The sequence below is a fragment of the Lipotes vexillifer genome, unplaced genomic scaffold, assembly GCF_000442215.2.
Source record: "Lipotes vexillifer unplaced genomic scaffold, Lipotes_vexillifer_v1.1 scaffold1765, whole genome shotgun sequence".
Classification (NCBI taxonomy): Eukaryota; Metazoa; Chordata; class Mammalia; order Artiodactyla; family Lipotidae; genus Lipotes; species Lipotes vexillifer.
In genome coordinates, this window is record NW_006777677.1 from 329,477 (window position 1) to 342,717 (window position 13,241).

The window sequence follows — 13,241 nt, forward strand, 5'->3', positions numbered from 1 at the left end:
AAGAGTGTGGAGGACATAAGCATGACTAGGGTCAGGATGACCTTTCAGTCGCCGAGATATATATTGTCAGCCTTAGCCTCATTGATTTGTTGGCATCATTTACCATTGTGAAGCACCCTTTGTTTTTGTAACTGTCTCTTTATTGGACTTCCAAGATATACTGTAATTTCTTGCCAACTATAGTTTAACAAGTTTTGAAATTAAAGCATTTGTATGTTTGTACATCAGAAATTTTAAATCTGTGGTACCTTATATTTAAGGATAACTCAGCACCTTTAAATATTAAAAAATCACACCAGTTCCTGTTGTTACCTTGCTTGGAAAAAGTCTAGAAAACAGCCCTGAAACAATTTATAAAAATGCTGGCCTGTCACACACATTTCTTTTTAACTGTATCAAGATAAAACATGGGAAAATTCAAATGTTAAATCGGCCAAATTTCAAGAAGAATGTAACTGATTCAAGAATTTTAAGGAGAAGTGAAGTCCATAACATAAAACTGGTGAGAGAATCAACTCAGCAGATCACTTCTGAGCATCAATAGTTTACACAAAGATTGAAGAAGGTAATTCAGGAGGAGAGATTTTTTTTTTGTAGTTTTTATAAGAGTTTATTACCATTTTATAAAATAAAAAACTGTCCAGTATGTTTGAAAAATCTGAGAAAATTCAGATATTTTAAGATGGATAGAAGTTGAGATAATTTATCAGTGGCAGGTCTTTTAGTGGTGAAAGGAAAAGGAAATCTTTCTGCTCTGAAGGCACCCTGATGCTGGAGGTGAACAGATTTACAAAATGATACTGAGCACCATAAATGGTAACACATGGACACAGGTATAGGCTATAGGTTAATTCTTTATTTATGTAAGAGAAAGCTCATGATGAAGACAAAGAAATGGAAGGCATTGTGGGTTTTAACATATATCGAATTAGAATATATAAAACAGCAACATAAAGCATATGAGAGGGTATATGGAATTGTACTGTTTAAGGGTCTTGCCACTATGAAGTGGTAAATAGTAGGTTTAATTAGAATGTAACCTATTAGGGATGTGTAGCATGATGGCTACTATAATCACTGTTTAAAATAGTTATAACAGGGGCTTCCCTGGTGGCGCAGTGGTTGAGAGTCCACCTGCCGATGCAGCGGACACGGGTTCGTGCCCCTGTCTGGGAGGATCCCACATGCCGCGGAGCGGCTGGGCCCGTGAGCCATGGCCACTGAGCCTGCGCGTCCGGAGCCTGTGCTCTGTGGCGGGAGAGACCACAGCAGTGAGAGGCCCAAAAAAAAAAAAAAGTTATAACAATGTAAATATTTATACACCCCTCAGAGCATCTAAATTATAAAGCAAATATTGGCAGACCTAAAGAGAAAAGTACACAGCAATACAGTCATAGTGGGGACTGCAGTTATCCCCCCTTTCATCAATGGACAGGTCACCCAGACAGAAATCAACATGCAAACCTTGGAGTGAACTACACATTAGAGCAGTTGGACCTAATGGACGTAACCTGATCATTCCACTCAACTGCAGCAAAACATACCTCTTCTAGGGCACAGAGCATTCACCGGGGTAGATCACATATTAGGTCCTAAACAAGTCTGGGCAAGTTTAAGAAGACTGAAATCGCATGAAGTATCTTTCCCACCCGCACTGATATGAAACTAGACGCCAATAATGGCAGGAAGGCTGGAAAATTCTCAGTTATGTTGAGATTAACGGCAAACCACGAGGAGAGACTGTTAACATCCATAAATCTGGTTTTATTTAAAAGGATGTGTCTGTAAGATCTTTTATTTACTGAGGTATCGCCACCTTAAACTTTTTTTTTTCTGTTAACGCCATTGATTAAGCCATACTTTTTAGGCCTCATGGTTAACAGAGGATTACTCTATAGGTTTCAGAAAATTTTAAGTTAGGGACTTCCTGGTGGCACAGTGGATAAGATTCCATGCTCCCAATGCAGGGGGCCTGGGTTCGATCCCTGGTCAGGGAACTAGATCCCACATGCATGCTGCAACTAAGAGTTCGCAGGTCACAACTAAGGAGGCTGCCTGCCACAGCTAAGACCTGGTGCAACCAAATAAATTAATATTTTTTTTAAAAAAGAAAATTTAAAGTTATTGCTAAGTACTTTATTGCTCCTCCACTTTTACCTTTATGATTTAGTTGATTCAGTACCACAACGTTTTGGAGATGTCAGAAGGGATTTCCACCTTTGATACACATCAGTAGTGATAATAGCATTTGAAATTGGCGTAAAAGAAAGTTAAGAAGTTTCCTGTTAGGACTCATTTTGTTAATGTCTATAATTACTATCGTGCTCCTTCGAACAAAAATAAATTAATAACATTACTATGAAAATGATACTTGATCTTTCTCCAACTTTAATTACCTGTAGTGGCCTTAACTTCCTGAGATATAGAAAGCATTTGGAACATTTAGTAAAACATCATAATATAAGCAGCTACTGTTTCTTGAGTGTTTACTAAGTCCAGGCACTGTGGTGAATGATTTCCCCACAGGGGCTTGTTTACTTCTCACACTGGCACAGTGGGGTTCATCTTATTCTCGTTTCATTATTTCATTTCTTTTTTTTGGCCACGCTGTGCAGTATGTGGGATCTTGGTTTCCCGACCAGGCATTGAACCCATGCCCCCTTCAGTGGAAGCACAGAGTCTTAGCCAATGGACCGCTGGGGAGGTCCCTTATCCTCATTTTATAGATGAAGAAATAAGTAAGAACAACTTAAAGTCACACAGCTACTAAGGTTCAGAGCCAAGATTCAAACCCAGGCCTTTTAAAATCTAAACCCAGACATTTAACCTCTGAGTTAAAATACTCGAACCAATAAATGGTAAAATATCAATAGCTATGAACTCAGCTGAGCATTTACTGTGTGTCAGGCACTGTTCTAAGCACTTCACATATAGTAACTCGTTTGATCCTCACAACAATCATTTAACTTGTATCTTTAAGATAAAGAAACAGATTTGCCCAAAGACATAGCTAGTAGGTGGCAGACCGTGCACTCTTACCATGTTACCTCATTTATAGCAACCATTTATTGAGTGCTTGACAGCATGCAAGCCTTATGCCTGGTGCTTCCCATATAATTTCATTTAATCTGCACATCGACCCTATAAAATTTGTATTATGTTGAAGTGTAATATATACAAGTAACACTTTTAAAATAGTAAACACTGTAAGAAATAGCAATTATTCATGTCTTGATGTCAGAATAGGTTGGTTAGTGTATACAAAAATCTGAGTATTTCTCTAATATGAGATAAATTTCAATGCTTAATACTGTTCTTCACAGCGAATTTTTTTTTCCTGTTCTTTAAATTTTTCCCTCTTTGGTAGTCACAAGGTCGATATGAAATCATGCTGAGTCTGCAAAACATATTGAGTGGACTGGGAGCTGCTGCTACACCTTGCCACAGGGATGTTTATAAAGCTGCTAGATCCTGCTTGACAGATAGATCCATGGCCGTTCGTTGTGCTGCTGCAAAGGTAAAATAGTCTAATGAGTAGGATTTCTAAAAATTAATATAAAGACAACTAAATCAGTTTATCCCAGTGAAAACACTAGTAACAGCTACATGATCTTAGAGCTGCAACCTTGGTATTCAGATAGGACTATCTCATTTTAACATATGAGGAAACTGAGGCCCTGAGAGTTATATGAATTTCCCAGGGTTTCTAAAGTGTTTAGCAGCACATTGTTGGAAGTGGGGAGTTCAAGTTACCAGACTCTAAGTATTCCTTCCATTCCACTGTGCTTCCTCTCTATAATTGTGTAAAATTTACATGTATGGTTTATGTTGTTTGAAAATGATTTCTTTTTGTTTTTATCATGCTTTCTTAACATAGTTGGTTAGACAGTAAAGTGTTTATGTTGGAATTATTCTCCCAATTGCTTATAGCCAACAGATAGGTTCTACAGACATTTTTCATAGCCCACTGAATTAGAAATGGGTCTTTCTCCTACCCTTTGTGGACATGTTGCTTTGTATAGTATAATTTTTATGACTTTTTAGTAAGTATTCACTTGTTGTCCCTACAATCATTATTTAGAGACTTTGGATTTGTGTATTATTTTTGCTAGATCTTGATAGGTTCTGCAACTTATATAGATCTGAGCCTGACATTTATATTTTGTTTTTCATTAATTTCTTTTTTTCCCGATTGAATAGTGTCTCCTTGAACTTCAGAATGAGGCCATCTTTATGTGGAGTACAGACCTGGACAGTGTGGCCACACTATGTTTTAAATCCTTTGAAGGCTCCAATTATGATGTGCGGATTTCAGTTTCAAAGCTACTAGGCACAGTGTTGGCCAAAGCTATAATTTCTAAACATCCAGGAGCAGGTAAATTCATGTAATTATTTTCATAATGTCTTCCATAATTTTTTCCCAGTTGACTTAAACAAACATATGTAGCATTACTACTACCCATTATTACTTTTGAAAAGAGGCAGAATATCATATAAATTTTAGTTTGGAAACATGTCTGTAAGTCCTAAGATTTCATTTTAAAACAATTCAGTGAAAGTTTGAGGAAAAAATTAAAAGAACTCTTAAATAAATGTGCTTTATTCAGTCATTGTCTTCCTCTACACCATGGCTTTTTTTTTTTTTTAAAGTGAATTGTGGCGTGTTATCCAATAAGAGATATGATCTAATTCTCGAGAATTTTTTTTTTAAGCAGCATGCATCTGATTACATACATTTGGCTTGCCATCTTCTAGATTGGTATAAGGGAGCAATGATGTAAATAATTCCAAACAGCAGATACTTGAAATTTACTGTATTTGCACAATTTGTGTTTGTGTTTATTCCCTATTTATGCACTCCTAGGCAGTGAGCAAGGATAGAGTATTTTTGAAAACAAAAGGGTTTGCCTGGGTTTAATCTACAGTGTATATAAAACATTGGTGAATAATTAAAAACTTGGCTTTATTATTCTGTCTCCAAAGAATAACAGTCTCACGCTAATGAAAATGGGATTGTTCTGTAGAACCTTGCTCCTCAGTATCTGCAAACCGAGAGTACTAGCATCACCTGGGAGCTCGTAAGAAATGCAGAAACCCAGACGCCACCCAACTTTTACTAAATCAAATTCTCATTTTAACAAGATCCCCAGATAATTTGTATGCACATTAAAGTTTTAGAATCATTGCTCTAGAAATTGTCTATTGTGACATTAAGAAGTGTTTTGGTTTCTTCTAAGCCAGTGTTTCTCAACCAGAGCTGAGAGAGGACAGTGAGTACAGCATATCAGAATCACCTAGGAAGCATTAACAACTGTATAGTCCCTTCATTCTCCAGTTGAGACCCACAAATTAAAAATGTATAATAAATTTTTTTTTTAGGTTTTGGTTCTTCTAATCTTGTAATTCAGTTGTTCAGGGCATTTAAGAGGTTAAATCTTAAGCCATCTAAGAGATTGAAATTAGAAGAAGACATGTTTAATCAAACCCTCTTGAAAATGTGAATTGCTCATTTCCGTAAATGTATCGTTAGCACTAGTACACAGTTGCAGTGAAAACAAGCAAAATACAGAATTGCCTAACAAAGATGAATAATATTTAAATGTATATCCTCCTAGAGTATCACTAAACTAATAACAGCATTTTTGCAATCAGACTAAGCAAAGTGAAGAAGCAGCTTCACCCACACTAAAAAATCTTTGGCCTAATCTTTTGTTAGGAATTCTGTCATCTTGCATCTGTAAGTTCTAGGCTTGTGTTATAATTATTTTCATACAACTAAAAAGTGATCTAGATGTCATAATAGTTTTTTTTTTTAAGTAAGAGACTAATAGTTAGCACATAGTACTTAATAATTTGGAAAAGAAATCCAGTGGAGGTTTGTACACTCAACCACAATATTCGAAGATTATGAGGTGCAGAACTGAAATGATTTTCCTAGTAAAATCAGCAGACTTCTAATAAATGGTATATTTTACCAAGGCATTTAAAAAGCAGGGATTGAGTATGACATTTTCCTAACATTGGCATAAGTTGCCAAGGATTTATGGAATCTTTTAAAGTTACTTCTTGACCACGAACCTCAAGTTGTACTATATTTCCCTCGTCCATTCACTGTCCCACTTTCCTAACTGACTATTTTATACCTTTATCTTCTCTCATGTTACTTTCATTTGACGGCCTATCTTCCATAGGCTTCCCTACTAAATCTACCACCATCCAGCATCTATACCCATATACTCTGACTTCTCCACTGTTACTAAGATGAATTATCTCGTCTTCTATTAAAGCCATACGTTCAATATGTATTAGAACTCATCCTCTCACCTGCTTGAGGACATAGCTCTAGGAATTCCCCCCTCTCCTACATCAACTTTTCCTTCTCTATTGGATTATTCCCTATAAAACATGCACTTTTTCCCCTCTCATCTTAAAAAAAAATTTTTTTTCTTGTATTTTACTTCCCCAGCCAGCTGGAGCCCCATTTCTCTTCCCTTTGCAGCAGAGTTCCTCAGAGGAGTTCTTGATACTCTGTTTTTATTCTCTCTCTTCTTCCAAACACACTTCAGTTAGGATTTTCCCCCAGTTAACTCTCTTTTTATATATAAATTTATTTATTTATTTTTGTCTGCGTTGGGTCTTCGTTACTGCACGTGGGCTTTCTCTAGTTGCGGCGAGTGGCGGCTACTCTTCGTTGCGGTGCGCAGGCTTCTCATCGCGGTGGCTTCTATTGTTGTGGAGCACGGGCTCTAGGCACACGGGCTTTAGTAGTTGTGGCAGGTGGGCTCGTGGGCTCTAGAGCGCTGGCTCAGTAGTTGTGGCGCATGGGCTTAGTTGCTCCGCGGCATGTGGGATCTTCCCGGACCAGGGCTTGAACCCGTGTCCCCTGCATTGGCAGGCAGATTCTTAAGCACATTGCTTAAGGCAAGCCCCAGTTAACTCTTGCAAACTATTTTTGTTAAGGGCATCAATGACCTCCACGTTCATCAGTTATTCGATAAATAAACCAGCATTTATTGGGGGTTTATACAGGGCCACGATCTGTTCTGAGTGTGTAGGATGTGTTATTGAACAAAACAGATTAGAAGCCCCTGCCCTTTGGCACTTGTGTTCTAATATTTAGCCATGCTAAGCCAGTGGGCAGTTCTCAGTTGTCTTACTTAACCTTTCAGCAACATTTAACTCAGTTGATCTTCCTCCTTATCCTTTTTTCACTTGCCTTTTAGGACCTCACGCTCCCTTGGTTTTCTTTCTTTCTCTCTAGAAGTTTCTGTTCAGTCTTTGATGATTTCTTGTCTTCTCATAGGAGAGACCCATCACCTAGTCCTTGGTCTTCTGCTCTTTACGTAGGCTCACTCTAGATGATCTTACCCAATCTCCTGGCTTAAATACCATCTATATATCAGGGATTCCTTGATTTATGTCTTTAGCCCACACTTCTCTCCTGGACGCCGAACTCTCATATCTAGCTGCCCATTTGACATCTCTGTTTGGATGTCTATTTAATGTTTCAAGTTAACTTGTCCTAAGTGAATGCTTGATCTCCCCTCCCGCCATGGAGAGCATACCTGCTCTCCTTGCAGTCACAGTCTTGCTAATCTAAGTTGATGACAGCTCTGTCCCTACAGTTGTTCAAACCACAGTTTGTAAAGTCACCCTTGAATCTTCTCTCTCACACTCAGTAACTATTCTACCTAACAATATTAAAACATATCTACAGTTGGGACTCCTTGGAGAAGTGGCTCATGGGGTCGGGGCAAGGAAAGTCTGAGAATGAACCTGGAGCGTCTTGTTGTGCCAGAAAGTGAGGAGCTTCCGCTGGCCAGCTTTCTGAAGAAAAGCTGGTCAAATGCAGGACAGTATTAGAATTAATAATGATAGAAATGGATTATAACCTGTTAAAGAAAAAAGGAGGGCTTCCCTGGTGGCGCAGTGGTTAAGAATCCGCCTGCCAGTGCAGGGGACCCGGGTTCGAGCCCTGGTCTGGGAAGATCCCACATGCCGCGGAGCAACTAAGCCCGTGTGCTACAACTACTGAGCCTGCGCTCTAGAGCCCACGAGCCACAACTACTGAGCCCGTGCGCCTAGAGCCTGTGCTCCACAACAAGAGAAGCTACCGCAGTGAGAAGCCCACGCACCACAAGGAAGAGTAGCTCCCGCTCACCGCAACTAGAGAAAGACCACATGCAGCAATGAAGACCCAACGCAGCCAAAAATAAATAAATAAATTTATTAAAAAAAAAAAAAAAGTATCACCACAGAGGTGGCATAGTGATTACAAATGGAAAAATATTTTACAGTGGACAAGACTGGAAGACACCTTATTCAGGTGTTCAAAGATAATATCGCCAATGTAGGGACAGATTGACACCAAGCCTGACATTTCTTTTTGACGTTATGCATTGAGAAGGCTTACAGCATTACTTCATGTAGTTCTCTTGAGGAAAAACTCAGATTGAGGGCTTTTCTATAACTATAACTAGCCATATATATGTACTCTTCAAAAATGAGAAAGTGATAAGGAAGATATGGAGTCTAGGTGAAGGGTACATGGGAGTTTATTTTACTATTCTTGCAGCTTTTTTGGAATTTTGAAATTTTTTCTAGTAAAAAATTTTAAAAATATGTAAGTATGTATACCCCGATTTCTGTTGTATCCACCTTGATCTAAGCCACCATCACCTCTTGCTTGAATTACTAAATTGCTCCAAATGGTTTTCTCTACTTCTGCCTTTGCCCCTCTACAGTCTTCTCTCAGCACAGAAGCAAAGTGACAGATTATATCACTCCTTTGCTCAAGGTTCTCCACTGGCACCTCACTTTACTCACCTCCTTATTATAATGATGGACAAGGTCCTATATCTTCTGCTCTTGCACCATCCTTACACTCTGGTCCGTCTCCTACCAGAGCCCTCCACTGAACTCACTACACATAAAAGATACCTACTTTATTTTCTGCATGGCTTTTAATCACTGTCTAACATACTATATACTTAGTCCTTCGTTATGTTTATTGTTGTCTCTCCTTTTTAGAATTTATGATCCGCAAGGGCATGGATTTTGTACTATTCACTTGTGTTTCTCTTTCACGTGCCAATATAGATTTTTATCTGTTTCATCTTCAGGCTGAGGAGTATATTTTTTGTTCATGACTTCAATTAACAGAAGTTTATTTTTCCACTATTTATGACTTAAGTCAATAATGAGGATCAGAGCTTGTGACCATCGTTTTTCAGAAGAATGAAAGGGCGAAAATGGGTTCTTTTTTTAAAGGAGATGTTATTCCCTAGATATTCACAGGGAGAAACTCAACTATGTCAAACTGAAGACAAATTTAAAACATTCTGCCTAACTAAGCTCTTAATTATTGCAGCCTAAGGGTTGACTGGGCAATTTTAGTAATATTTAGCTTTGGTTTCTTCAGAGACTGAGGATGTAACAAAAGTTGTACTTGCAGTTGAGAATTTTTAGAAAACAGGCCATGATGGTTACTTTATGTAAGTTTCACTAAGAGTTGTAGAGCATTTAGAAAGATAAAATTGTGATTTTGGCCTTTTTTAGTATTTCAAAAGAATTTTCAAAGTTTTGTATAGCATTCTCACTCATGGAGAACTAGGGCCGTTTATTTATGTTTTCCCTTGTTTAACTTGAGGACAAGAGAGCAGTAGGTCGTAATTTCAAAGTGGCATAGACTCTAAGATGTCATTGACATGATACATCAGAGTCCATTATGATTTGACCTCTGAACCATCGTGTGACTTTACGTTTTAGTGTGTGTAATGTCCTGTAAATTTTGCCTTTTGTTTGGATTTTTGGTTTATTTTTGTTGCTGTTAACATACTGTTCAAGATCACGCATTAAAATTTAGTCTTTAAAATAGAATCACATGTTTTGTTTTGTTCTTTGTTATAGCAGCCTCACGTCAAAGCGTTCGCAGAGTATCTCTGGAGGAAGTTCTGGAATTACTAGGAACAGGGTTTCTACGTGGGAGTTCAGGATTTCTTCGAGCCAGTGGAGATATGCTGAAAGGAACCAGTTCAGTCAGTAGGGATGTCCGAGTTGGAGTTACTCAGGTTAGAATCACAAATCAGTATCTAAATGTAATTCTCACTGGCCTATAGTGAAAGTTTTAGTATCTGACTCCAGGTGGAAGTGATACTGTGCAAGGTCATCACTTATGCTCTCATGTTTATAAATAGATGGGGTGAGGCCAAGACTCTTTATAAAAAACTAGATTACAAGTAAGAGAACCTTATTTATACAAAGCCAACTAAATAGGCTATTACCCACAATGTGTTTTCAGTTTGTAATGATGGGAGACTCTTGTTTATTTCCTTTGAAACATAAGCAACATTTTTTTGTTTGTTTTTAGGCCTTGGGCTTCCATGTGTCTTGTGGTTTAACATGTTTTCCATTGTGTTTGTGTGTGCTTATACAGTTCAGATTTAAGCTTTTAGGTACATAATATTTGGCATGGGCAATATTATATTTCTGTTTTATATGGTTTCTACTTCAGAATAAAGATTATAGCATGTAATCTACTTAAGTGCTTAAATTCTTGGTCCTAAACAAAACTTAAAAAGCTCAACCTTGGGAAGAGGGTCTTAGAATAAGGCAGTTCTCTCCTTGAACTATCTTGTTTTCTAAATGCCAGTATGGTTCAAAGCAAACATGTATTTTTTTAAATTCACATATATATCCTCATTATTTTATACTATATGATATTAGATTTCATGAAAATATAAGACGTCCCAGTATAATTGTAAACTGTGTATTTTAAGAAAACAGATTACATAAGAAAACTACTGTCTGTATTGCTGGAGCAAGCCAAACCATTAACATTCATGAAAATAAAGAGCAGTGATTCATCACCATAAACTTTCTTTTCTGGTTTCTAAACTGAATTCCCTTAGAGTTATGGTATTAGACCATAGTTCATTCTTACACTGTGTTCATATGTTTGATTTGGGTTTTCTTGTTCAGAATGTTAAAGACCTTAGGGACTTCCCTGGTGGTCCAGTGGTTAAGACTCCGGGCTTCCACTGTAGGGGGTATGGGTTGGATCCCTGTTTGGGGAACTAAGATCCCACATGCTGCTCAGCGTGTGGCCAAAAAATTGAAGGAAAAAAAAACCAACACAGAATGTTAAAGAGTTTGAATGCTTTGTTTGGAGAAGTCACAGGCACATTTTACTTATTAGCTAGCTATGCTGGCTATCCTGAAACTTTGTAGTCTGACCAAAATAAAACAGGCAGCATAAATAAAACCTCAGTTGAAAGACTGCCTACTTCAATTTTGGCTTAACAAATAGAAAAACAGTACTACCTTTATATAGCTAAGGTGGCTATATAAATGAGGAAAGACTAAAAAGAAATGTTAATAAATTCTGCATATTTCATGGAAGAGAAAACATTAATATAGAATTGAAATTATTTCATTTTGAAGATAAAACTCCTTTCTTTTTTAGGCTTACGTGGTGTTTGTTTCAACACTAGGAGGAGCATGGCTAGAGAAAAATTTTGCTGCCTTTCTTTCTCATACCCTAAGCCTGGTTTCACAGTCACACCCTAAGGCCACCCAAACTCAGATTGACGCTGTCTGCAGTCGCCGTTGTGTTTCATTTATCCTTCGAGCTACTGTTGGAGGTCTTCTTGGAGAAAAGGCTCAAATTGCTGCTGCCAAGGATATTTGCCAGGCTATCTGGAAGTTAAAGAAAGTTATGGGTATGGATCTTCTAAGACAGCCTGTTTTAACAGTGCTAAAGGGATTGTCTTTTTGGAAAAGCTGGACTGGTATATAATTATATTAATACCAAAAAAACACTTTTATAATACAGGTCAGTTGTTTCAGAGTAAAGCAGTCTATATATAGATGAGACATAAATTATCTACCTTGATAAGAACTATTATATATTTATGTACTGATCTTAAAGGCTGGTGGATAGTAGTTCCTCAGAATTCATAATCTTCCTATAGAAGTTAAGATACATTGTCTTTGAAACAATTAGTTCATCTCAGTTCTTGTACTGTCCTAAGTCTACTCTGCTTATCTTGAGTATTGATAAAATTGGAGTTCTCCCTTTCAGTGCCACTTGCTAAAAGAGTAATAAGGCATCTTTGATCAGGTTGCTTGAACTAAACTGGTTATATTAGTTTAATTCTTTCTCTATAGATGCAAGCCCCCATTTTAGTGTTTCAGTTACTGCCTCAAGGGTTTCACATATATCAAGCAGAGGTATTAATTTTTACCTTCATATGTTTCTGCTCCTAGTACCTACCCTCTGTAATAAATTTTAATAAAACAGTGATGCCTAGTTAATTCTTACACTTCTATCAGATGCTGTAATGAGTGACGGTAATCTGGAAACCCGGCTTGGCTCCGCAGATGTAGCAGCCAGCCAGCATATGTTGGTATGTGCTTTACAAGAACTTGGAAATCTCATACACAGTCTCGGCACCACGGCTGCACCTTTGCTACAGGATTCAAGTGCAGGTATCTGTTGTTTGTGACTAGTATGAATACTTTGTTTTTACTTTTACTTAAGATAGCTTTTCTCCCAGAAAGAAAAGCTCCCTCATATAGCTCATTTATTATAGATTCCACTATAGATTTATTAGAGTTGTTTTATGAAATATATATAATCAAGATTTTTAAAGGTATGTTTTTTTGTTTTTGTTCTTTTTCTTTTGCTTTTGTAACTAAAGATGGTTCTCTAGGTCTCTCTCTATCTCCAACCCCCTGTCTGGAGATATTTAAGATAACACAGAAAAATGGAGAAGTAAACCTGAACTCGTATCTCTCATCTGCAGTGAAAGTATTAGTTTCTGTATGGTACAGGTAATTTAATTCCTTAAAGGTCTTTTCAGGCATTCTCTTTTCTTTCTCTCTTTGAAAATTATTTAATCACTTTGAGAGATAATTCACATACCATAAAGTTCACCCTTTTAAAGTATACAATTCAGTGGTTTTGGTATACTCACAGAGTTGTGCAAACTCTACCACTATCTAATTGCAGAATGTTTTCTTCACCCCAAGAAGTCCTACACCCATTAGCAGTCATTTCCCGTCCCCCCGGCCCTGATAACCACTAATCTATTTTCTGTCTCTATGAATTTGCCTATTCTGGACAAGATTTAATATAAATGGAATCCATACAGCATGTGGCCTTTTGTGACTGGCTTACTTAATTACTTTTTTAAATCATCTTTAATGGCTTTTGTCCTTTGTGCTACACAATTCCTGCT

General features: G+C 37.5%; 1 protein-coding gene across 1 annotated transcript in view; it reads left to right on the forward strand.

The window, feature by feature from the left end:
- The window catches only part of HEATR5A (HEAT repeat containing 5A), a 93,340-nt gene that overhangs the window by 3,529 nt on the left and 76,570 nt on the right, over positions 1–13,241 (forward strand). The window contains exons 4-8 of the mRNA XM_007451263.1: positions 3,368–3,517; positions 4,201–4,375; positions 9,910–10,070; positions 11,465–11,720; positions 12,334–12,489. Coding sequence (XP_007451325.1) covers positions 3,368–3,517; positions 4,201–4,375; positions 9,910–10,070; positions 11,465–11,720; positions 12,334–12,489 — 898 coding nt within the window. The remainder of the gene's footprint in view (positions 1–3,367; positions 3,518–4,200; positions 4,376–9,909; positions 10,071–11,464; positions 11,721–12,333; positions 12,490–13,241) is intronic.